The 25256-nt window shown below is 48.5% G+C and overlaps 2 protein-coding genes and 3 long non-coding RNA genes across 6 annotated transcripts; 3 read left to right on the top strand and 2 right to left on the bottom strand.

Moving 5' to 3' along the window:
* Nucleotides 1-701: 701 nt before the first annotated feature.
* Nucleotides 702-23277, bottom strand: LOC116964270 (argininosuccinate lyase). Of its 2 annotated transcripts, none has more exons than XM_042791684.1 (17): nt 23271-23277; nt 23093-23155; nt 7869-8063; nt 6835-6918; nt 6451-6507; nt 5785-5882; nt 5055-5132; nt 4774-4851; nt 4307-4359; nt 3818-3880; nt 3493-3607; nt 2747-2831; nt 2516-2575; nt 2155-2238; nt 1808-1888; nt 1454-1560; nt 702-944 (listed from the first exon to the last, which is right to left on the bottom strand). In XM_042791684.1, exons 2-17 carry the CDS (start codon nt 23102-23104, stop codon nt 794-796), a joined length of 1401 nt encoding a protein of 466 aa, XP_042647618.1. In that variant the 5' UTR covers nt 23105-23155; nt 23271-23277; the 3' UTR covers nt 702-793. The 2 variants fall into 2 exon arrangements, with proteins under 2 accessions (XP_042647618.1, XP_042647617.1); XM_042791683.1 differs by lacking the exons at nt 23093-23155; nt 23271-23277 and adding exons at nt 10113-10175; nt 10287-10320.
* On the top strand, nt 2520-5794 carry LOC116964319. Its single transcript, XR_004408702.1, has 3 exons — nt 2520-2591; nt 2741-2842; nt 5690-5794. It is a non-coding gene; the product is annotated as an uncharacterized LOC116964319 (long non-coding RNA).
* On the top strand, nt 6507-10094 carry LOC116964322. The gene is made up of 3 exons (XR_004408703.2): nt 6507-6613; nt 9318-9391; nt 9987-10094. It is a non-coding gene; the product is annotated as an uncharacterized LOC116964322 (long non-coding RNA).
* Nucleotides 14688-23311, bottom strand: LOC116964386 (argininosuccinate lyase). The gene is made up of 17 exons (XM_033003938.2): nt 23271-23311; nt 23093-23155; nt 21435-21629; nt 20526-20609; nt 20142-20198; nt 19476-19573; nt 18746-18823; nt 18465-18542; nt 18268-18320; nt 17840-17902; nt 17530-17644; nt 16794-16878; nt 16563-16622; nt 16202-16285; nt 15923-16003; nt 15443-15549; nt 14688-14933 (listed from the first exon to the last, which is right to left on the bottom strand). The coding sequence occupies exons 2-17, from the start codon at nt 23102-23104 to the stop codon at nt 14783-14785; spliced, it is 1401 nt and encodes a 466-aa protein (XP_032859829.2). The 5' UTR covers nt 23105-23155; nt 23271-23311; the 3' UTR covers nt 14688-14782.
* LOC122153352 lies at nt 16567-19485 on the top strand. The gene is made up of 3 exons (XR_006165249.1): nt 16567-16638; nt 16788-16889; nt 19381-19485. It is a non-coding gene; the product is annotated as an uncharacterized LOC122153352 (long non-coding RNA).
* Nucleotides 23312-25256: the final 1945 nt, after the last annotated feature.

Raw genomic sequence — 25256 nt, 5'->3', positions numbered from 1 at the left:
TAATTGATTTCCCTGCCACAGCTAACTTAGCTGGAAGGTGGGACAAATGTACTAAACCAGAGAAACATGGCAGTAAGCAGTAGGGGAGTCAGGAACTTCCTGGCACTTCATTCCTCAAGTAAGACTTTTCCTGGTCTTTGTTCTGATTTTATATAAGGACAGAAGGGAAGATGGTAAATTATTTTTGTAAGAGTCAATAGCAGTGCAATGCTAGGGATATTTTTTTCTAAAGTACTCTGACCCAGCTAGCTTGGAGGCAAATCAGGGCGTGTGTCATGCAGAGGAAGGAGCTGGACCTGGGACGATGCAACCCTGTGCTTCAGTGTACACCACAGCCAAAGGTGGTTTTTCGATTTGTAAGTTGACCTGCCTAAGGCTATGCAAGTTCCAGAGCCAGGTGGAGAAGAGACTTTTTTCCTGCCAGAAGGCAGGCAGGGAAGCAGTCTTAGGAGAAGGTGGTAGCTGAAAATATGGCATGTGTTGTAGATGTTGTACCAAGTGTCTCTGTGGACATGCACAAGCCTCCAGCAACACCTGCAGTGACACTCGTGCTGCTCTCCATTTACTAGCCAGCTACAACTTGACATCAAATAACCCAACTCCTCTGCCAGGTTCACACACCAATGAACATTTCCCCAAGTCTCACAAGGGATGAGGAAGCCCAGCTCAATCTTGCTGCTAAGAACGACACAAACCAGGAGTTTCATTGAACTACATACACCACAGTGTTTATTAACTTCAGGTTAGCGTGATGGGCATGCAACGCTGCCTCTCTGGGATATCCCCCCACCCTTTAAGCTTGTTCCTTCAGCCTCCTCAGCAACTCCCTGAGCTGCTCGATCTGGGCAGACACGCTGCTCTTGGCGGTGCCGCCCATGGCTGTGTACTGCTCCACGCTGTTGACAACGTTGAAGACCTGGGAGACATCGCTGCCAAACAGGGGGCTGGGGATGCAAAGAAAAGAGGTGGCAGTGAGAGTGCTGGGTGCTGTTGGCTGGCTTTACATGCTCACTGCCTGCAGGGAGGGGGAGGGAGTGGAAACAGAGCGTTTTTCCAAGGGGAAAGGCCTCCTGCAGTCCTGCTTCTGCACTTCTAGTGCCAGACAATAGCTGCTTGTGGCCAACCAAAGAGTTGGCTCCAAGGGGAGAATGAGGAAGTTTGGAGCCAATCTCTTTCTGGAGGCTTGGTGCCTCCAGGTCAGCGCGTGAGTTTTTTCCACCCTCTCCCACTAGCAGGTGCCCATGTCCTGCTGGAGCCAATGGTAGTGACGTTGTGCCCCTTCAGTGTTCTCGGGCACAGCAGTAGCAGCACTGATATTCAGGCCAGGAGGATTTTGGGGTGCTGTCTGGCTCAGGCATGCTGGGGAAGGGCACCACGCAAAGAAGCCCCACACAAAGGGAGGCCGATACCTGCCTGTTGAGGGAAGTCATGGTACAGTAATAGTGATACAAACCTGATGCTCTTCAGGTCATCCAGGCTGAGATTATTGATGGTGATGCCTTTAGACTCGGCGAGGTGGACGGCCTTCCCAGAGGCAACGTGGGCTTGTCTGAATGGCATCTGCAGTGAGAAGCAGAGGCCGCAGTCAGTGACCAGGCAACTGGGGTGTTTTTCAAAGTAAAAAATGGATGTGCTGTCTTTTTTGGTTGGCTTGATTTCACTTAGGGCAATGCCATGTGAATCCAGGTTTGTTGACCCAGACTGATCATCACCTGGGGACAGAACAGAAGGCCTCATCTCAGGCCCTCGCTGAGCAGTATTCTGCATCCAAAGGAATCACAACTCCAAGTCTCCCACTAATACTTACTCCTTTACGAACCAAGTAGAGAGCCAGGTCAGTAGACAGCATTTCAGGGCTCAGCGCCTTCTCCATGTTCTCTTTGTTGATCTGCAGAAGGAGGGTCAGAAGGAGACATTATCATCACCTCCTTCTCCTGGACGTGCTAGTGGTCACAGTGAGGGGACTTAATCTGGAAGGAACCGGGCTCTAAAAAGATCCCATAACCCTCTGAATAGCTGACATTGGGAGCCATAATGAGCAGCATGGGTGAGCCACTGAAGAGTCTTTGTCTTAGGACCAGTCTAGTGCTCTTTTACCCATCTTGCAGATGGCGTTCCCCAATCATGCTCAATAGTGAGAGACTGAAGCCTTACCTGGAGGGTAGAAATCACTCCACTGGCAACCTGGAGCACAGCATTCAGGGTGTCCACAACATCAAAGACAGCCTCCTTGTCCTCCTGCGTTAGCACAGGGATGGAAATTGCTCTAAGTCAAGCTGATGCAGCCCAAGAGCCCAACAGCCTGAGCAGCCCAGCCAGCAGAGCAGGCACATCATCCCAGGGGCTCCTGCTACGGCTGGGGTGTCAATGGCCACATGCCGTGCCTCAGCCCCTTTCTCTGTATCCTGCACACAAGCAGGGTCTGTGCAGGGAAATGTGGTGGCAAGACTGCTCAAGGGCAGAAGATGGCTGTGTCTGCTCAGAGAGGTGGTGTGAAAAGTAACATCTGTTTTACCTGCAGATCCTTGTTGTAGGTGCTTGGGAGCCCTTTGAGAACCATGAGAATAGCAGCCAACTGCAGAGAGAAACAGGTGAGAAAGTTAGCTACAGGAGGAGAAGCACAGTGCCCCAGCAGAGGTTGAGGGCCTCAGCTGGGCACATTGATTTACACAGAGGCAAGAAGGAACAATCTTCAGCCCCAGTATGAGCAGTTTCCCCATCAAACTTCTTTCTTTGGCAGGCTCACCCGTCCAAACACTCGTCCAGCTTTGCTGCGGATCAGTTCCAGGCTGTCGGGATTCTTCTTCTGAGGCATCAGGCTGCTGCCAGTGCTGAAGGAAAGGTGTGTGGAGTGTAACGGTGAGCAAGACCCCAGCCCGTACAGACACAGGTCACGCAGCATACCGACCCAGCCCTCCAAAAGCAAGACATCTGTCCCCTTACTCTGGATACCACTTTAGGGTGCAGGAAAGCAGTGAACTGTGTGTGCTGAGTTTCTCATGTTTCCCACAGCAAAGCCTTTGGTTTAGCAGTCCTGCCTGGAGCTAACATGCTGTCTCACCGCTCAAAAAGGAAGCAAAAGGAGGCTTCCCCCCATGCCCCTCCAGAGGTGATATCAGCAGGGCAGCCTCAGTGTTGCTGTGGCCTCAGAGAGGGAGGGCTGTGGTTGTGCCGCCCTGAGACAGGAAATCTGTTAGGATTGCAAATCTGCCTGGTCAGGGAAGGGCTTTGGCAGGCATTCCCAGCAGATGAGGAAGTTCTCTCTGCCAGCAGTTGCTGGGGAGGAGCGTCTGCTGAATGCAGACTTGGTTAAGTTATGGGGATCAGAAATAAGTGATTGCTCCTGAGGAGTGTTCACCCTGAGGCTGCCTTTCTGCCAGCCTTTTAATGCTGTGTGTGCAGCAGGGAGACCCCAACCACTGTCTCATTCTCTCAGGAGGGGATAGCTGAGGAGGAGTGGCTGAGTGATCAGCTCCCTGTCCATATACCTACCTATAAGCATCAGAGAGGGTCAGAAATCCAAACTCGCTGGTACTGTAGATGATGAGATCTTCAGCCATCTTGCTAAGGTGGATCATCAGCAGGGTGGCAACAGAGAGGAATTCCACTGCAGAGAGGGCAGGAAATGAGGAGATGAAAAGGGTGCTCATTTGCTTGACAACACAGGTCACAGCTTGACACCCTGACAGGTTTAAACACGAGCAAACAGATTTTCTGTATAATTACTCCCTAGTGAGGGATTTCAATTCCCTTAAAGGAGGTTAACTGGTAAGATCTCAGAAGCCTTCTTCTGACAGTGATGGGAAGATGTGCTTACCCACAAAGTCTCTCTCACTAATGGCATCCATGCTGTTCAGGCTGATGGAAGCAAAGTCCAGCTCTGTAAGGAAGGTGATGGACAGAGGCAGTCAGGCTTGGCGTGTCTGGAGCATGAATGCAGGAGGTTGCCCCAGCATGCAGGTGACTGAGCCCTTGAGTTGCCCCAGGAAAACAGACATGCTTAGTGGGATCTTTATTATTACCCCAGGCAGCCACTGTGCAGCAGAGGTGGTTCTGTTTGTGTTCGCACCTTACAGGCACCTGCTGTGTCTCTACAGTAAAAAGCCACCTGGTTTACTGAGTCATTAGGAACTGCCTCCCACCTTTGTCACTGAGTATCAGATCATATTCTTTTTTTATTTATTACCCTCCTTCCCCATGTTAAGGTGGTGCAACACATCCAAAGTAACATCAGGATAATGTGTCAAAGCTTCCCCAACTCCTATATGGGTAGTCCTGTGCCTCTCAGCCATAGGGAGACATTTACCACTACGCAGAAGCTCTCTATCAATTTCCAGTGGGTTGCCAGCCAGAGCACCGCTGCAAGGGGAGAAAGAAACAGAGGTCATGCATGATATCCTGCATACCCTAACCAAAACTGAGCTGTAGCAGGCAGTGATGACACTTCTCAGAATATTTCCCTCCCCCAGTTCATTTTGGCATCACAGTGTGGCCTGAGTCTCAGCAAACTGAACTCTGGAGTAAACCAGTTCTCTTCCAAAGAGGAATGTTTGCTTGAGGAAAGCCTTATAGTTCCTAACTTCAAGAAGGGAGAAGAACAGTATCTCTGGGGAGAGTCTTCTCTTTGGTGAGAGAAGCAAGGCTTGTGCTCTAACAACTCTGCAGTGCATACGGTATACAAACCCCAGTGGTTCAGGGGATGTAAAGATCTGCCTCTTAGCCACTTTACAGAGCAAAGTGACACCCAAGGATTACGCAGAAAGTAAACGTTACCTTCCCAAAGGCAAGACATTGATCCTCCTCTTCACCTCTCCAAGGCGCTCAGAATCACGGGTCAGAGCAACAGCATGGCTATGAAAGGACATGAGAGATGAAGCATGTTAAGTCAGAAAATGTAATGTTCCTTCTCAAACAGTATGCTGCCATGGCTTCAGGGATCCCCTCTCAAACAGAAGAGGCTTGAAATGGAGCCTAGGCACTAAGGCCCTTTGATGTGTAACAGCTAGCAGCCGTGAAAGATTCTTGATGTTACCCCAAGTGTGAAAGGTGGTTACCTGAGCAAGAACTGGCTCCATCTGATGGGCTGAGCTTTCTGCAGGTGGGTGTAGCCAGGCAAGATAACATCAATTTCTCTGCATGTGAAAGGAGAGAAAGAGGTGAGCAGCAGCTGTCAGGATAGAAGGCAGTGGCAGGTACACCCCAGGGTTTTCTACCCGGGTCACAAAGAGAACATCTTTAGCCTGTGTTGTGCTCAGATTGGTCCATCTCTTCCTCTCCCTGCCACCTTTCGACCTAAGCACACTGAGTTTCGATCTCCCAGTCATCCAGTGTGGTGTGTCTGCCCTAGGCCACCCTGGAAAATTGCCTGGTACAGTAATCCCTCTGTAGCAGGCAAAGATTCCCCAGTCCACCACCAGTTTGCAGTGTGGAGTGTGAGGAGGAGAGTTAGACAGGGCATGAACACAGATGAGCTTTTCTTGTAGGTAGCAACTTGAAAGACGTTCAACTTCCCCACTCCTTCAGATGAGTTTGGTGCCTTCTAAAGCCTGGTGTGGACCTCCCACCTCAACACCTTGGCTGAGATATACTGGGGGAAGAGGACGGTCTCTGAGACATGAACTGCAGAGGAAGGGAGCTGTTCTCTTTCCCTGTGCCACCACACACTGCCTGTCTGTAATGTCCTCTGCAGGAAGCCCTGCTGCTGCCCTGACTGCGGTCAAAGAACAAGCCTAGATGTCTCCTGCCCCTGCAAGGCCCAGGCTGTGGATATGGAAAAGGACTTACATGGCAGCACGTTCCACCAGGGTCTTAATGAGCTGCAGGAGGTGAGTAGAGATGACAGAGAGGGAATTCCTCATGAACAGCTTCAAGTCAGTCACAACCTATATGAAATTGGCCACGGTCAGACAAAGCACAATGTGACATACTTAATGACCAAATATTATTTAGCAGAAGCCTTGGCAGAGTTATCCCTTCCTTGTGCTATGTGATGGGAAGGGATATCTTCCTTTTACCAGATGCATCCCTGGTCACGGATTTGTGAAAGCTACTGTATCTTGCTTTCCATGAACAGAAACAAAGGCCATTTTTTCAGTGGGTATCTCAGGTATTGTCAACTTGGGATCAGAAAATTCCCAACCAACACATAGTCAGTCATCAATAGAAGGACTAATCCTGAAAGATGCATGGCAGCCAGCCAGTAATGTCATGATTTCTGCAGTCTTTCAGAGTGGTATCAGTGGAAGTTTGTGGCCTTTTACCACCAGGAAGGAATCCTGCAAGCCCATTCCCCTGTGTGGGTGAGTCACTGCAGCATCACTAGTTTAAAGCCCTAAGGAGTACGTGCTGGAGAGTGTCAGGGTATGCGAAAATGGGATAAAGGAATTTCATTAAGGAACTGAGATGGGGGAGGAATACAGAAGGAGGAAAAACAACCAGTTCTGTACACACCTGATCATTCCTGCTTCTTCCAGTGTGCAGCTTTCCAGCTATGTCTCCAATCAGCTCCTGAGGACAAGAGGAGGATTTCTATCAGTGTCTCTGTATTCTAAGCCGGAGACTCTGCATGAGCAGACCTCCTCCCTGCCTGGAAGGGACTCAGCTCCAGCATCCTGTGAGTAGCCAGGAGATCTCCTCTGGGGAAGGGCAAGTTTGGGTTCTGTGCTTGTACAATGCCTCTTCCACAAAAGGGTCTTGGGGACACTTGATTGTGCACCTGGGGTTTCAGTGCCACAAGGTCCAGAGGAATTTCACAGAGGGACAGAGGCATGTGCACTTAACATCAGGCAGAGCTAGCTACAGAGGGATGGGAACAAGAGGTTAGAGGATCCAAACCTTTAGTCTGCGTTCGTTGGCAGTGTGAATATCCTCATCACTTTGGGTCACCACAAAGACTCCTTTAGACCATTCCTCAGAGATCTACAAACAGCAGCAGAAACACCAGTCAGCCACTACGGTTACCCTGCTGCACGTGGGGGCTGTAAGTGTCCCCAGCAAATACCAACTTCTGCCATCCCAATGGAGATCAAGGTGTTGAGCCTCACGTGGCATTCAGGCCAAGGCTGGCTGCTCGCTGTATCCTGATATTCTATACTGCACTTGGTGGGATTCCTCTCTACGTATAATGATCCTGCAGTGTTATGGCTATAGGAGGATTTAAGCATTGCAACAAAAGGGTGAGCTGAAACGCCAGTGATTGCTTTAGCATTGTCCGCAAAGATTTTCCTATACAAACATTGTATAGAGTCACCATTGTCTATGGTGGGTGAGCAACAACAATGGATATTTTTAAAAAAGTGCTTAGCTGCTGACTTCTCTTCACCCCTATACAATGCTATGCATTGCCTCCTACTAACTCGGGCAGCCAGACTCAAAAGGATCCCAAGTGCCAGCAGAAAAAGAATATTCCTAATTCATACTGAAACAATTCCTGGTGAATGTTCAGTCTGAAGAGGATGGGCGGGCAGATCACACTGAGCACACCTCACCGAGGCACTGGGGCTGCTATAATGAGCATTGACAATGTGCTCATCGGGGCTTCAGGCTCTCGCTGGGGGCTTGTCAGCTGCTTCACGTTCTACTGCTGGGTGTTGGTGCCTTTAGTGGGATGCGATTTGAGCATCGAGCCCCTGCCCAGAATGTCTCCAGGAGTACCAAGGGCAATACACCTGGGCCTGTCATGTCTATGATTTAGGACAGCAGTCCGTTTCAGGAAAGCACTTCAGTACATGCCTAGCTCTAAGGAATAGAGCACGAGGACATTTAAAGATGCTTTTTAGAACAGCAACTCAGGGAGGCTATTACAAAATCTGTCAGATAAGGGGCCATTCATTTCAGCATGCATGACAGTTTTTGAAGGAAATAAATACCTTTTCCAGGCCACTCAGGATCTTCTCCAGCTCAGCTTTCGATAGGATGCCAGCTTTCTCCAAGGCTTTGGCATAAGCCATGCTCCCCTGTATATCAACTTCAGACAGTCTCTGATCATAGCTAATGGAAGCATTGAGCATCTCCATGACTGGATCGGTACTTCCACTGAACCTTCCTCCCCAAAGTTTACCCCCCTGAGAGAGAGCAAGAAGCGAATTAAAAGACACCTAATAACTTCAGTGAAGTTCCTATGCATTATGTAATATCCAATGATCTGTTTATCCAGTGTAGGGGCCATGCTCAGCTAAGTCCTTTCAGTGCGGTTGTACTAACCAGAAAAGTTCCTGGACTTTAAGACCTTTGGCAAGTAGCTGAAGAGGTGGAGAACATGTCACTGTCACTAGCATTTAGCCCTTAAGCTGTGAGTTCTGGCTCAGGAATCCTCCAAAATACTTTACCTATGCAGGGAGTCCTTGAAATTAATATTAGGTCAAGACCAGCATGTATTTCTCTTTTGAGCTGCAGGTCAACAACCCTTTGATAGCCTTTTAAAGAGGGGAAAAGGTAAAGCAGTCAGTGGGGAATATAATGAAAGCTAGTATCCTCCAAGTCCTTGTTGTGCTGCTGAGCTAGCAGAGAGATTTTTTGATTGACAAAGAGATGTGGGCCAGCACAAGCCACATTATGAAGGGTTTGAAGTTACTGCTTAAAGCATCTCCAGAGTCCATGATGTGCTTGTAAGCTTTGGCATAAAATTAGCCTAAAACTGGTTAAGGTTCAGACTGTAGAAAGAGTGGTCTGGGTACCTTTCAGCATCAGGACTGTTCAGAAAAACAAATAAACAAAAAGGTTTTAAACCAAAAGTTGTTTTTTCACCCAAAACAAAATTCATATAGTAACCTCACACACTTTAATGTCTCATGTACATAACTACTGCACTGGGTGACCCAAGACAGGTACACAATTCCAGCTATGCATCACAGCAGGTTGCATGTAAGCTTTTTTCACTGGTGATTCAGCAGTTGCATGGATTCGCTAGCTAAGAGCCATATATGTCACTTGATTAGAAGTTTTTTGCTTGACCAGGTAGGACACCCCCCGAAGCCCTAACTCTGGCAAACTTGCACCAAAATGGATAGAAATTTTACTTGTGTAGAGATGCTACAACTTATCCAAGATTTCAAAAGCAACTTTCCAGTGCTAGTAGGCACAAGAAAGAAATTGGAAGACATTTAAAGGGAGGGCCTAAATACAACTGTCATTGCAGAGAAGATAATTTTTAATCTACTTGATTTTTTTCAACAGCCCTCTCAAATCTCTGCTCATGCTGTACACTTTAACTACCATGGACAGCAAGAAGCTGGCAGGACAATTGCCAGCTAATTTGTGCCAGGGCTTTATCAGTCACACAAAGCACTGTTGAGTAACCTTAGAAACTTTTTCCTTAGTGACTGTCTCCATGGCTCTGCCGATCCCTGCTGAAACAACGTGCCCAGAGGACAGCAGGAGAGAGCCTATAAAGGTAAGAGTATAGGCATGTGCTTTTCAATATCTTTAAGGCAGTTTTGTCAGAAAGCTGAGGGAGGCACAGGGGGGGAAATCCAAATAGAAAAAAAGTGTTAGAGGTCCTCAGCATACATCTGGTGCCCACAGGAGCATGACATAGGGGATGCTAAATTAAAGGCCAGTACCAGAGGCTAAGCACTCGAATGAGGAACAGGTATACCTATGTATAACTTCAGTATTATGGGTCTCCTTCAAAGTAAGAAGGGGTCAGCAGAAGCATTGCAACAAATACATTTGCAATCAGGAAATCAAAACTGAAAGATTAACTTTAACTGGCTCCAGGACTCTGGTTAGAAAAGTGGCTAGTACAGTCTGACAGCTGATTGACACTTGTTTGTAACCCAGAGCAGAGAAGGCCAGGGTTGTAGTAGCCACTTGGAAGGCAGAAGGCATGACTCACTAAGATGTCTAGTCACGTCTCCCCTACCAGGCACAGAAACTGAAAATGCAGCTTTTGTACAGAGAAGTGTTTACACAAGCTGCTGTAAAGTATCTGCTGCCTAAACACAATTTGTCAGGAATGAACTGCATCGGTTATTAGTCTCTCCCAGGTACGGGAAGGAACCTGAAGGCAATGGCAGGCTGCTCAGCCGGGACTTAAACTTTAACTCAGTTGAGCCCACATCTGCCAGAGCACCCCGAGACCACCCCGCCGGAGAAGCAAAGTTCACCCTCACCTCGGCTGCCATCTCGGACGACGTTTTGCTGGTTTGCGCGGCGATCCCGGCAACTGGTGCAACCTGTGGAACAGCGAGGTGAGGCTCGGCTCTGCCGCCGGTCCCGGTGCCGGTCCCGGTCCCGGTGCCGGCGGGGTCCCCGCTGCCCACCCGGCCCCTCCGGGCCCCGCTCACCTGCTCCGTAGCGCAGCCCCGGCCGGTCGCTCGCTGCTCCCCGGCCCCTCCGCCCCGCTTTTACCCGTCTCGGCGCGGGGCCGGCCCCGCTCCCCTCGCCCCGCCCCGCCGCACAGGCTGTTTCTGCTTTGTCGGAGGGAGGGTACAGCTCTGCCGTGGCTTTTTTTTTTTTTTTTTTTTTCCTCTCTGAGTGCTGTCAGAGGCTTTTGAAGGGAATGCAGAAAGTGCATCCCAGTTTTCTTGTCCCCCTTTGGGCTTTTCTGCCCTTTAACCAGCCCTGTTGTCACAGGACCGTAGGATAATTCAGGTAGGAAGGGACCTAATCCAGCTGTCTTTCCTCTGTTCTTCTCTGTCCCGCTGTTCATCCCCTTTCTGAGTTGAAGATGAAGTCTAGGGCACAATGGGATCGCATGACTAGGGCGTGCTGCTTTCTGTAGCAGAAAGGACACGGGCAGAGTGGCATGGCTAGCATCAGGCAGCCACTTGCTACCCAGCCTGAAAGAGCTTTTACATCTGGGTTTCCAGTGTGCTGCCTTCAGTATCAGTCCAGAACAAGGCTCAAACTCTGTATCCGGCCTCATAGCCAACTATTAATTCACTGCTTCTCAAACATTTCCCCATATGATAAATTTTTTCTGGGGTGATGTCCCTGTTCCCTTTCAGACTTTCAGGCTTGCAGATGCACAGAGCATCATGCTGTCTACACTGAGAAAACCTCTGAACCATTTTGTTGCCAGGATCCTTCCTCTTCTGAAGTCACTCATTTTTAATGCTTCTCTTGTTGTGTTCATCTTTTATGAATTTCTGTCCTTATTCTAAGCTTTGATAGGAGGTTGATGAGGATTTGGAAAAATAGTAAGCTCTAGATTTACATCCAGAATGATTCATATGCAAGGAGAGGCTTTACCTTGTGGTGTTTGTGATATGGGCTCCAGATTGACTATGTGGAACATGCATAACCTATTCAAAGATTGATCTCACTCAGAGACCAATTGTAACCTGCAGGGCTAGAAAATGGAAGATGGGATCTCTGAGGCACTTTCAGAGTTGCCCTGAATCTACTTTGCTATTTGTGTTTTCACATCATTAACCCTATGTATGTGTGGTACGTGAAAGCTTTGGTTTCTAAATATTACCTGTATTTAAACAGTTACATGGTTAAATATACCAGTGAAAGCTCCAGTTTCTGTTCCATTAGTTCCAGGCCTCTTTGTAATTTTTTTCTACCTATCTGTATGTGCATCTGTCTGTAGCATGAGGAATAGAAATGTTTGAAGAATCACAGTGAAGTTAGTTTGGGTTGCCCCTGGCAAAGAGGAGTCCAGTCTAGATGGACACGTTTGGATATTGCTGTCTCAAATTCATCCATGGTGCCTGCAGGGGACGTTGCAGTCATGCAGTGCATCTGTTCTCACAACTCTCTTGTGGTGGCAGAGAAATGTTATTAGCTCAGCTTCTTCAATAGAGAGCTAGGGGATAAAAAGACCAGGCACAGGGAATTGTTTAGGAGACAAAATATTCAGCAGAATTTTTCCAGAGTATAAAAGCAGGTTAGAGATCGTTTCCTTGGGGGTACCCAGAGAACAATTTACTACTTTTTGTAATGTTTCAAGAGCTCTTCTGTAGGTTTGTTATCTGCTTGGGTGTCAGATCAGTTACATAGCCATCTGCTGAGAGTTTCAGTAGTTCATGATCAGCCTACATGAATTCTTGGCTTAAGTCCCTTCCTGTGGTCTGTATTGGAGCAGGGATTTAAGAGCAAGTCCAGAGTAGTGTCCAAGTCACCAATCCTTCTGTTTATCTAGGTCTTCCTGTGGTAAGGGACAGGGCTTTAAAAACCCAGATCACAATGAGTCATAGTATGGTGATGGTGAAAACCTGAAGATACGGTGGAGCACACACTCTTATAATATCTGTGGAGCTTCAGAGACCTCCACAGGTTCCTCCCAATGTAAATTACTTCACAATTTTAAGAAAAGGGCAGGTGGGTGGAAAGTACCAGTGATTATGAAGTACTCATTTAAGTAGGAGACTGAGATGTGATAATCTCCTAAGACCTCCCTTTTCCTTTCAGTTTGGCAGGGCCCTGCATCACTCAGCACTGGCCATGAGGAACAATGCCAGATGTTCACTGCTGGGAGTGAGAGAAAATCTATTCAGCTGAGGTCTCTGGAGGCACTGATCAGGAGCTAGAAGGTACAAATAAGGAAAGAGAGGGGAGTGGCACAGATCAAGAAAGCTTATGGGAGAAAAAGGAACTGTGAGGTGAAGATATAGAGATATTCCTTCTTCTGACTCTGTATGTATTGGGTATTGGTGTCACCTCTCTTTCTTGACCCTTTCTGCCATCAGCTAAGTGTGCATAAGTGATTTCCTGGCCACAGATAACCTATCTGGGGAGGGAGACACAAGTGCCAAAACAGAAATTCAGTGGGAAATAAGAGCAAACACAAAGGAAGTTTATGGAGTGGGGATTGAAATGTGCAGTTCTTTAAATGTCAGCAGAATAGATCAGCCTTATGGTTGGAGTAAAGGGGGACTGAGGGTGAGGGGAAGTGTTGAAGAAAGTTAAGTTTTCTGTTGCTGGTTCTTCTCCCACGTGTTTAAAGCACAAATGCTACAAAGGTAGGGTGAAAGCACTTTGTGTCTGCTGGAGTACTTCGTTAATGGCAGGAGATATAGCTCATGGCAGTTTGTACTGTCTGTGCTGCAGCCCTTAACCTAAACGTGGTGAGGCAATGCCTGTGATAATTGCCATTACCTATGTGAGTTACAAAGTCTTGCAGTACTGAGTCAATAATGTGTTGCTGCATCAGCATGGCGGGCAGGGTGCTGAGCAAACTACCATCTTTAAAATCCTGTGACAGAAAATAAATTGTCCGTGACAAAACTAGTGCTACTGAGCTGTGGGTGCCAGGTTCAAGCTGGTTTAGTGTTTAATGAAAATTGCCCCACCTTCCCTGTAGACAACTGTTCTTTCTCTACCTTTTGAATCAGGTAGCAGACATATTCCATCTAGAAATGACTGCAGAACAATAGTGGGGAATAATGTTTCAAGTGCTGCTTTAATCAAATATTTTCACTCTCTGAAAGACACAAGCTTGCTGCATTCTCATTCCCCAAGTAAGGCTTTTCCTGGTCTTTGTTGTGATTATATATTTGTAAGGACGGAAGGGAGACAGTATAAGATTTGTAAGAGGCAGCCAGCCATGCCAGTCTCTTTTCAAGCATTCTTCCCCAGCCAGCTTGTCCTGGGTCACACACAGGAAAAAACTTGACTTGGGATTGTGCAGCCCCTGTGCTTTGGAAGAAACCAGAGCCAAAGGTGGTTTTGTGATGGGCTGGGATGACCTGTGAGTTGACCTGCTGGCCAAGTTCTGCCTAAGACTATGCAAATTCCAGTGTCAGGTGGTAAGGAGCCTTCTTTTGGCCATTTAATCCCTCCTGCCAGAAGGCAGGCAGGAAAGCATACTCCTATGAGGAGGGCAGTCATAGCTGGAGATGGGGTATGTGTTGCAGATGCAGTACCAGGTGCACTCTATGCACACCCACAAGCTCCCCTCAGCACACTGTGTAGCCTGCTCTGTCACTGCTGGATCCACCCTTGTGCTGCATAGAATCATACAGTCACTGAGGTTGGAAAAGACCCTTAAGACCATTAAGTCCAACCATTAACCTAGCACTGTCAAGCCCACCACTAAACCATGTCCCTAAGCACCATATCTACACAACTTTTAAATACATTCAGGGATGGTGAATCAACCACTTCCCTGGGCAGACCGTTCCAGTGCTTGACAGCCCTTTCAGTGAATATATTTTTCCTAATATCCAGTCTAAACCTCACCAGATGCAACTCGAGGCCATTTCCGCTCATCCTATCACTTGTTACTTGGGAGAAGAGACCAGCACCTACCTCCCACTCTTCTTTGGGGTAGTTGTCGAGAGCAATAAGAACTCTCCTGAGCTTCCTTTACTCCAGACTACAACCCCAGTCCCCTCAGCTGCTCCTCATAAGACTTATTTTCTAGACCCTTCAGCAGCTTCATTGCTCATCTTTGGACATGCTCCAGCACTTCATTGTCTTCCTTGTAGTGAGGGGCCCAAAACTGAACACAGTATTTGAGGTGTGGTCTCATCAGTGTCAAGTATAAGGGGATGCTCACTTTCCTAGAGCACTACTCTCCCTTCCAATACATACATTTTCAGGTCTCTTGAATAAAGACATTCCTGCTGCTCTCTACCTATAAATCCCCAAGAGCTTGAACACCCCATAGCCAGCTCTAAGGCCAGGGAGGGGAGAGTCCCTGTTATTTCACACCAGTGAACATCTCCCCAAGCCTCACAAGGGATGAGGAAGCTCAACTCAATCTTGCTGCTAAGAAGAAAGACACAAAACAGGAGTTTCATTGAACTACATACACCACAGTATTTATTAACTCTAGATTAGTGTGATAGGCACACAATGCTGCATCCACGGGATAATATCTCCCCACACTTTAAGCTTGTTCCTTCAGCTTCTTCAGCAACTCCCTGAGCTGCTCGATCTGGGCAGACACGCTGCTCTTGGCGGTGCCGCCCATGGCTGTGTACTGCTCCACGCTGTTGACAACGTTGAAGACCTGGGAGACATCGCTGCCAAACAGGGGGCTGGGGATGCAAAGAAAAGAGGTGGCAGTGAGAGTGCTGGGTGCTGTTGGCTGGCTTTACATGCTCACTGCCTGCAGGGAGGGGGAGGGAGTGGAAACAGAGCGTTTTTCCAAGGGGAAAGGCCTCCTGCAGTCCTGCTTCTGCACTTCTAGTGCCAGACAATAGCTGCTTGTGGCCAACCAAAGAGTCGGCTCCAAGGGGAGAATGAGGAAGTTTGGAGCCAATCTCTTTCTGGAGGCTTGGTGCCTCCAGGTCAGCGCGTGAGTTTTTTCCACCCTCTCCCACTAGCAGGTGCCCATGTCCTGCTGGAGCCAATGGTAGTGACGTTGTGTCCCTTCAGTGTTCTCGGGCACAGCAGTAGCAGCACTGATATTCAGGCCAGGAGGATTTTGGGGTGCTGTCTGGCTCAGGCATGCTGGGGAAGGGCACCACGCAAAGAAGCCCCACACAAAGGGAGGCCGATACCTGCCTGTTGAGGGAAGTCATGGTACAGTAATAGTGATACAAACCTGATGCTCTTCAGGTCATCCAGGCTGAGATTATTGATGGTGATGCCTTTAGACTCGGCGAGGTGGACGGCCTTCCCAGAGGCAACGTGGGCTTGTCTGAATGGCATCTGCAGTGAGAAGCAGAGGCCGCAGTCAGTGACCAGGCAACTGGGGTGTTTTTCAAAGTAAAAAATGGATGTGCTGTCTGTTTTGGTTGGCTTGATTTCACTTAGGGCAATGCCATGTGAATCCAGGTTTTCTGGAGTGTGGTGAGGGGAGGTATTAGGAGGTAAAACTCTACATGTAAATTACTATCAAATCCACCGGGTAGCATTTCCACTAATTGGGATATATGTAAAGAATGTGTTTCCAGCTTTCATGTTTGTTGACCCAGAATGATCATCACCCAGGGACAGAACAGAAGGCCTGATCTCAGGCTCTCCCTGAGCAGTATTCTGCATCCAGAGGAATCACAGCTCTCAGTCTTCCACTAATACTTACTCCTTTATGAACCAAGTAGAGAGCCAGATCGGAAGACAGGATCTCAGGGGTCAGCGCCTTCTCCATGTTCTCTTTGTTGATCTGCAGAAACGAGGGCCAGAGGGAGACATCATCATCAGTGTTTCATTAGGGTTATGTTAGCTGACATTGGGAGCCATAATGAGCAGCATGGGTGAGCCACTGAAGAGTCTTTGTCTTAGGACCAGTCTAGTGCTCTTTTACCCGTCTTGCAGATGGCGTGCCCCAATCATGCTCAATAGTGAGAGACTGAAGCCTTACCTGGAGGGTAGAAATCACTCCACTGGCAACCTGGAGCACAGCATTCAGGGTGTCCACAACATCAAAGACAGCCTCCTTGTCCTCCTGCGTTAGCACAGGGATGGAAATTGCTCTAAGTCAAGCTGATGCAGCCCAAGAGCCCAACAGCCTGAGCAGCCCAGCCAGCAGAGCAGGCACATCATCCCAGGGGCTCCTGCTACGGCTGGGGTGTCAATGGCCACATGCCGTGCCTCAGCCCCTTTCTCTGTATCCTGCACACAAGCAGGGTCTGTGCAGGGAAATGCGGTGGCAAGACTGCTCAAGGGCAGAAGATGGCTGTGTCTGCTCAGAGAGGTGGTGTGAAAAGTAACATCTGTTTTACCTGCAGATCCTTGTTGTAGGTGCTTGGGAGCCCTTTGAGAACCATGAGAATAGCAGCCAACTGCAGAGAGAAACAGGTGAGAAAGTTAGCTACAGGAGGAGAAGCACAGTGCCCCAGCAGAGGTTGAGGGCCTCAGCTGGGCACATTGCTTTACACAGAGGCAAGAAGGAACAATCTTCAGCCCCAGTATGAGCAGTTTCCCCATCAAACTTCTTTCTTTGGCAGGCTCACCCGTCCAAACACTCGTCCAGCTTTGCTGCGGATCAGTTCCAGGCTGTCGGGATTCTTCTTCTGAGGCATCAGGCTGCTGCCAGTGCTGAAGGAAAGGTGTGTGGAGTGTAACGGTGAGCAAGACCCCAGCCCGTACAGACACGGGTCACGCATCATACCGACCCAGCCCTCCAAAAGCAAGACATCTGTCCCCCTACTCTGGACACCACTTTAGGGTGCAGGAAAGCAGTGAACTGCGTGTGCTGAGTTTCTCATGTTTCCCACAGCAAAGCCTTTGCTTTTGCAGTCCTGCCCGGAGCTAACATGCTGTCTCACCGCTCAAAAAGGAAGCAAAAGGAGGCTTCCCCCCATGCCCCTCCAGAGGTGATATCAGCAGGGCAGCCTCAGTGTTGCTGTGACCTCAGAGAGGGAGGGCTGTGGTTGTGCCGCCCTGAGACAGGAAATCTGTTAGGATTGCAAATCTGCCTGGTCAGGGAAGGGCTTTGGCAGGCATTCCCAGCAGATGAGGAAGTTCTCTCTGCCAGCAGTTGCTGGGGAGGAGCGTCTGCTGAATGCAGACTTGGTTAAGTTATGGGGATCAGAAATAAGTGATTGCTCCTGAGGAGTGTTCACCCTGAGGCTGCCTTTCTGCCAGCCTTTTAATGCTGTGTGTGCAGCAGGGAGACCCCAACCACTGTCTCATTCTCTCAGGAGGGGATAGCTGAGGGTAATTACTCCCCAAAGACCAGAAACCTACCAGTAGGTATCAGAGAGGGTCAGAAATCCAAACTCGCTGGTACTGTAGATGATGAGATCTTCAGCCATCTTGCTAAGGTGGATCATCAGCAGGGTGGCAACAGAGAGGAATTCCACTGCAGAGAGGGCAGGAAATGAGGAGATGAAAAAGGTGCTCGTTTGCTTGATAACCCAGGGAGCCCTGACTGGAGAATTTGGAGTTGCTTCCTAGTGAGGGATTTCAGTCCCGTTTTTAAAGGATGTTAACTGTGAATATATCATATTCCTGCTTCTAAAATAGTGGTGGGAAGATGTGATTGCATTGTGCTTACCCACAAAATCTCTCTCGCTAACGGCATCCATGCTGTTCAGGCTGATGGAAGCAAAGTCCAGCTCTGTAAGGAAGGTGATGGACAGAGGCAGTCAGGCTTTGCATGTCTGGAGCCTGAATGCAGGAGGTTCCCCAGCATGCAGGTGACTGAGCCCTCGAGTAGTCCCAGGAAAATAAACATGCTTAAGTGTTACACTGACTGAGGTTTTTGTTATTAGCCCCAGGCAGCCACTGTGCAGCAGAGGTGGCTCTACCTGCTGCGAACTCACAGGCACTGCCTGTCTCTTTGCAGTAAAAAGCCTTGTAAAAGAAAGGCTTTGACTCCAGAACAGTACATTTCTGTGCCATTGGGAGCCATGTATCAATGCTTCCCTCCCTCCAAGGTCTTACAAGCAGTCCTGTGCCACTCAATCATAGGGAGACATTTACCACTACGCAGAAGCTCTCTATCAATTTCCAGTGGGTTGCCAGCCAGAGCACCGCTGCCAGGGGAGAAAGAAACAGAAGTCATGCATGATATCCTCCATATCCCAATCAAAACTGAGCTCTAGGAAGCAGGGAAGACACCTTTGAAGACTTTGCAGAGGAAAGCAAGACCTAGTGATTACACAAACGGTAGACCTTACCTTCCCAAAGGCAAGACATTGATCCTCCTCTTCACCTCTCCAAGGCGCTCAGAATCACGGGTCAGAGCAACAGCATGGCTATGAAAGGACATGAGAGATGAAGCATGTTAAGTCAGAAAATGTAATGTTCCTTCTCAAACAGTATGCTGCCATGGCTTCAGGGATCCCCTCTCAAACAGAAGAGGCTTGAAATGGAGCCTAGGCACTAAGGCCCTTTGATGTGTAACAGCTAGCAGCCATGAAAGATTCTTGATGTTACCCCAAGTGTGAAAGGTGGTTACCTGAGCAAGAACTGGCTCCATCTGATGGGCTGAGCTTTCTGCAGGTGGGTGTAGCCAGGCAAGATAACATCAATTTCTCTGCATGTGAAAGGAGAGAAAGAGGTGAGCAGCAGCTGTCAGGATAGAAGGCAGTGGCAGGTACACCCCAGGGTTTTCTACCCGGGTCACAAAGAGAACATCTTTAGCCTGTGTTGTGCTTAGATTGGTCCATCTCTTCCTCTCCCTGCCACCTTTCGACCTAAGCACACTGAGTTTCGATCTCCCAGTCATCCAGTGTGGTGTGTCTGCCCTAGGCCACCCTGGAAAATTGCCTGGTACAGTAATCCCTCTGTAGCAGGCAAAGATTCCCCAGTCCACCACCAGTATGCAGTGTGGAGTGTGAGGAGGAGAGTTAGACAGGGCATGAACACAGATGAGCTTTTCTTGTAGGTAGCAACTTGAAAGACGTTCAACTTCCCCACTCCTTCAGATGAGTTTGGTGCCTTCTAAAGCCTGGTGTGGACCTCCCACCTCAACACCTTGGCTGAGATATACTGGGGGAAGAGGACGGTCTCTGAGACATGAACTGCAGAGGAAGGGAGCTGTTCTCTTTCCCTGTGCCACCACACACTGCCTGTCTGTAATGTCCTCTGCAGGAAGCCCTGCTGCTGCCCTGACTGCGGTCAAAGAACAAGCCTAGATGTCTCCTGCCCCTGCAAGGCCCAGGCTGTGGATATGGAAAAGGACTTACATGGCAGCACGTTCCACCAGGGTCCTAATGAGCTGCAGGAGGTGAGTAGAGATGACAGAGAGGGAATTCTTCATGAACAGCTTCAAGTCAGTCACAACCTATATGAAATTGGCCACGGTCAGACAAAGCACAGTGTGACATACTTAATGACCAAATATTATTTAGCAGACGCCTTGGCAGAGTTATCCCTTCCTTGTGCTATGTGATGGGAAGGGATATTTTCCTTTTACCAGATGCATCCCTGGTCACAGATTTGTGAAAGCTACTGTATCTTGCTTTCCATGAACAGAATCAAAGCCCATTTTTTCAGTGGGTATCTCAGGTATTGTTGACTTGGGATCAGAAAATTCCCAACCAACACATAGTCAGTCATCAATAGAAGGACTAATCCTGAAAGATGCATGGCAGCCAGCCAGTAATGTCATGATTTCTGCAGTCTTTCAGAGTGGTATCAGTGGAAGTTTGTGGCCTTTTACCACCAGGAAGGAATCCTGCAAGCCCATTCCCCTGTGTGGGTGAGTCACTGCAGCATCACTAGTTTAAAGCCCTGAGGAGTACGTGCTGGAGAGTGTCAGGGTATGCGAAAATGGGATAAAGGAATTTCATTAAGGAACTGAGATGGGGGAGGAATACAGAAGGAGGAAAAACAACCAGTTCTGTACACACCTGATCATTCCTGCTTCTTCCAGTGTGCAGCTTTCCAGCTACGTCTCCAATCAGCTCCTGAGGACAAGAGGAGGATTTCTATCAGTGTCTCTGTATTCTAAGCCGGAGACTCTGCATGAGCAGACCTCCTCCCTGCCTGGAAGGGACTCAGCTCCAGCATCCTGTGAGTAGCCAGGAGATCTCCTCTGGGGAAGGGCAAGTTTGGGTTCTGTGCTTGTACAATGCCTCTTCCACAAAAGGGTCTTGGGGACACTTGATTGTGCACCTGGGGTTTCAGTGCCACAAGGTCCAGAGGAATTTCACAGAGGGACAGAGGCGTGTGCACTTAACATCAGGCAGAGCTAGCTACAGAGGGATGGGAACAAGAGGTTAGAGGATCCAAACCTTTAGTCTGCGTTCGTTGGCAGTGTGAATATCCTCATCACTTTGGGTCACCACAAAGACTCCTTTAGACCATTCCTCAGAGATCTACAAACAGCAGCAGAAACACCAGTCAGCCACTATGGTTACCCTGCTGCACGTGGGGGCTGTAAGTGTCCCCAGCAAATACCAACTTCTGCCATCCCAATGGAGATCAAGGTGTTGAGCCTCACGTGGCATTCAGGCCAAGGCTGGCTGCTCGCTGTATCCTGATATTCTATACTGCACTTGGTGGGATTCCTCTCTACACATGATGATCCTGCAGTGTTATGGCTATAGGAGGATTTAAGCATTGCAACAAAAGGGTGAGCTGAAACGCCAGTGATTGCTTTAGCATTGTCCGCAAAGATTTTCCTATACAAACATTGTATAGAGTCACCATTGTCTATGGTGGGTGAGCAACAACAATGGATATTTTTAAAAAAGTGCTTAGCTGCTGACTTCTCTTCACCCCTATACAATGCTATGCATTGCCTCCTACTAACTCGGGCAGCCAGACTCAAAAGGATCCCAAGTGCCAGCAGAAAAAGAATATTCCTAATTCATACTGAAACAATTCCTGGTGAATGTTCAGTCTGAAGAGGATGGGCGGGCAGATCACACTGAGCACACCTCACCGAGGCACTGGGGCTGCTGTAATGAGCATTGACAATGTGCTCATCGGGGCTTCAGGCTCTCGCTGGGGGCTTGTCAGCTGCTTCACGTTCTACTGCTGGGTGTTGGTGCCTTTAGTGGGATGCGATTTGAGCATCGAGCCCCTGCCCAGAATGTCTCCAGGAGTACCAAGGGCAACTCAGGGAGTCTACTACAGATAATGTCAGAAATGTAGCCATTCGTTCCAGCACACGTAACAGATGTGAAGGAAATAAATACCTTTTCCAGGCCACTCAGAATCTTCTCCAGCTCAGTTTTAGATAGGATGCCAGCTTTCTCCAAGGCTTTGGCATAAGCCATGCTCCCCTGGATATCAACTTCAGAAAGTCTCTGATCATAGCTAATGGAAGAGCTGAGCATCTCCATGACTGGATCTGTACTTCCAACAAACCTTCCTCCCAACATTTTATCACCCTGAAAGTAATGAAATTAAGAGACATGTTCAGAAGACTTACCAAAATGTCCCCTAAAAAGTAGTTAATATCCATCCCACTCCTTATCCAAGTAAAACTGAAGCAATGCTCAGCTATGTCCTTTCAGTGTGGTAGCACTAACCAGAAAAGCTCCTGGACTTTTAAGACTTTTGGCAAGTAGCTGAAGAGGTGGAGAACATGTCACTCTCACTAGCATTTAGCCCTAGTCAACTCTGGCTCAGGAATCCTCCAAGATACTTTACTCCAGCAGGACTCCAGAGGGACTATGTTCTGACTGCAAAAACAAATATCAGGGCATATGGTGCAAGACCAGCATGGATCTTTAAAGGCAGCTACTGATCACTGACCCTTTGATAGTCTCCTAATAGGGAAAAAGATGGAGTCAGGCATATAGTGAAAGCTACCTACTAGTGTCTACTTTATAGATACTATGTAGATACTAGTATATAGTATCTATATAGATATATGTAGATATCTATATATACTGTAGATATTAGTATAGTATCTAGATACTAGTAGATAGCTTTCACTATATTTCTGACTAGTAGGTACTAGAAAGTATCTGCTGGTAGTTGAAATAATATTTTTGAAAAACCCACTCTTTTAGGAAGACCATAAAAAAATATTCAATTGACAAAGAGCTGTGGGCCAGCAAAGGCCACATCCCCTAAAACACTCCTGTGCCTATGAAGTTACCATTTGATGCATCTCCAGAGTCCCTGAGGTTCTTGTAAGCTTTGGCATAAAATTAGCATAAAACTGGTTAAGATGCAGACTCCAGAAAGGGAGCTCTGGGTAACTGTCAGCATTACAAATGTTCAGGGGAAAAAGAAACGGAAAGAAAAAGACAGCAATAGCCACGACTCCCAACTCCTGTTCGGAAGGTCCGTGAGCTACCATGGACAGCGGGCGGGGCCGGGGGCCCCAGCGGCCCTTTCCCCAGCGGTGCCGGGAGCCGCCAGCGGAGAGCCTGCGGAGGTCAGGGTGCGGGCACGGGGTGCTGGAGATCTCTTTTTGAAGCAGCTTTGTCAGTAGGAGCTGCAGCGGTGGATGTGTGTGTGGGGGGGAAATCGGAGTTGAAAAAGCAAAGTTTTGCAGCTCCTGGCTGGGAAACCAGGCCCCTGAGGTGAGCGGTAGAGGGGATGGGGCGCTTGGGGATGGGAGCCGAGCGCTCGGATGAAGAAGAGGTACCTGAGTATTTGTTTGAGGTATCTAAGTATATCTTCGCTACCGTGGGTTTTCACGAGAATCAGAGATGGGCTGTCAGAAATATTGCAGCGAATGTGCTCGCTGTCCCCTTCTCCCCTTAAACCCCGGTAAAACAAACCAATTAAAGAGAAGCACCCGAAGGAGCGTGGGAGGCTGCGGGGCTGGGGATATCGCACCCACGTCTGCCAGAGCACCCCGAGACCACCCCGCCGGAGAAGCAAAGTTCCCCCTCACCTCGGCTGCCATCTCGGACGACGTTTTGCTGGTTTGCGCGGCGATCCCGGCAACTGGTGCAACCTGTGGAACAGCGAGGTGAGGCTCGGCTCTGCCGCCGGTCCCGGTGCCGGTCCCGGTCCCGGTGCCGGTCGGCGGGGTCCCCGCTGCCCACCCGGCCCCTCCGGGCCCCGCTCACCTGCTCCGTAGCGCAGCCCCGGGCGGTCGCTCGCTGCTCCCCGGCCCCTCCGCCCCGCTTTTACCCGTCTCGGCGCGGGGCCGGCGGCTCGTCCCGTCCCGTCCCGCCCCGGCGGGGCGGGGTGTCCCCGGGGCCGGCCCCGCTCCCGTCCCCCCCTCGGCCCCCTTCGCCCTTCCCACCCCTCTCCTGCCTCCGGCCCCCGCTCGACCAGCGCATGATTAGCAAGTCAGGGCGAGAAGTTTTCTCTGGAGGTAGGGTTGCTGCAAGGAGGAGGGTTGGAAGAGTTGCTTGTTAGTGAAGGTGTTGGTGTAGCTTTAGGCAGTGCTTCTGCAGTGCCAGAAGGTGTTTTTGTGGACAGGTCAGCTCCTTTTCTGGGATACCCTTGTACTGAAGGAGTCACATCACTCTGTCACACCCCTCTAATGAGTAGTCTTTGATATGAATGTAATTGATACGATGGCTGGATCATCATTGCTCTGTCCCCATTGCCACCCCAGCAAACACACAAGAATTAAATAAATGGGAGCACGTTGTTCTTTCCCATTTCTCTGTGGATGAGTCCTGTCACCCCACTTGTAGGGATGCTGCAGCTCCAGCTTTGGGGCTTCCCGGCTGTCACCAGTGGCACGGGGTCACTCTTGCCAGGAGGCTCCTGTCGGCCTCAGACTGTGGGCTGTGAGGTTGTGTTCTGCAGCCTTGGCAAATAGCCTGTATCTTGAATTCATCAAACCCTAAATATCATTGAAGTAAAGAACTGGTTTAAAATACAAGAGAGCTTTGGGAGCAGCAAGTCACAAAGCTATAGCTTGGCACCAGTTTCTCATTAACTTCTCAGACACAAAGCATTTCTCTGCAGCTACACCACAGAAAGCTGAACGCTTGCTGGTTTGCCTTACTGAATGTGCTACTACAGTATAGTATTTCTCTATCTACATGGTCCAAACCTTTCTCAGAGCTCAGGAAACATACTCCAACTTTCCTGTCCACATTTTGCTGTGTTATTTTCTTCCCTTTAACCGACCCTCTTGTCTTTTTTCTACCGTTCTCTCAGTTCTGCAGTTTACCTCCTTTCCTGTTTACACTAGGACATTTACACTATGAAATAGTGTTTGATCATTTTGTGATCGTGTTCCATCCTCCTCTGAAATCCCTCATTTTTACCACTTTTCTTGCCTTGTTCACCCTTTAGGAGTGTCCTTGTCCTTACTCTGGGCTTTAACAGGAGATTGCTGATATGTTGGGAAAATAGTAAGAAAATAACCAGAGTGAATTTTTGTTAATAAGATCTTATTAATCTATGTCTGATTATACATGTGGTAAGGGCGCGTGCTTTCACATGGGATCTGTCAGCAGTATCGCTGTGTGTTTAGCAAACTTCATAGGGATTAGTTTGCTTGTAGTATGCTGCTTCACTCCTGTCCCAGTTTGTATCTAGGAGATTATTAATTCTCTCTTTTCCCATTTTTAGATGAAACAGGCAATAACTATCCTTTCTGTGTAATAAGCAATGTAGAATATAGAGTAATATTTTTATAATAAAAATGGAAGTGAAACTGTAAATCCAAGCAGAAGCCATGAATGTAAAAATGAACATCAAAGAAATAGGATTTTTTAAAGATGCTTGGAGCTGGAGAGTTTAACTTTTTTTGAGGAGAAAACAGTGAAATAGCTTTGCAAAATAGGTTTCTTAATGCACACTGAAATGTATTCTTATTACTGGCTTCTCTATCTGTTCTGGTTTGGATGGTTCTCTACTTCCCATCATCTTCTTTCAGTAATTTATTTGCTTAGTGCAATAGAAAGATTAACCCCACAAATCCCCACCCCACAGTTAAATAGTAAGGCAGGCCTGAGGAGAAGGTCTTCCACTTATTTTCCCTTCTGGCACAGCAAATGGCACATCGTACATACATTAATATGCCCAGCTACACCCTTTACCAAGCTGACATACAGTGAAGCAGCACTGGAGAGTAAATTGCCCATTTT

The sequence above is a fragment of the Tyto alba genome, unplaced genomic scaffold (genome assembly GCF_018691265.1).
Source record: "Tyto alba isolate M040663 unplaced genomic scaffold, T.alba_DEE_v4.0 Super-Scaffold_19, whole genome shotgun sequence".
Classification (NCBI taxonomy): Eukaryota; Metazoa; Chordata; class Aves; order Strigiformes; family Tytonidae; genus Tyto; species Tyto alba.
The sequence above is the reverse complement of the archived record's forward strand: the minus strand, read 5'-3'. Positions and strand labels throughout refer to the sequence as shown.

What these genes read in the sequence shown, in the direction of transcription:
- LOC116964386 (XM_033003938.2), bottom strand. An exon ending in TAGAGAGCTTCTGCGTAGTG is followed by an intron (nt 17,903 to 18,267) that starts GTAAATGTCTCC and finishes CCTTCCTTACAG; the next exon opens with AGCTGGACTTTGCTTCCATC. An exon ending in GAGTGATTTCTACCCTCCAG is followed by an intron (nt 16,004 to 16,201) that starts GTAAGGCTTCAG and finishes TCGTTTCTGCAG; the next exon opens with ATCAACAAAGAGAACATGGA.
- LOC116964270 (XM_042791684.1), bottom strand. An exon ending in ACCCTCTCTGATGCTTATAG is followed by an intron (nt 2,832 to 3,492) that starts GTAGGTATATGG and finishes CCTTTCCTTCAG; the next exon opens with CACTGGCAGCAGCCTGATGC. An exon ending in GATGACCTGAAGAGCATCAG is followed by an intron (nt 945 to 1,453) that starts GTTTGTATCACT and finishes TTGCATCCCCAG; the next exon opens with CCCCCTGTTTGGCAGCGATG.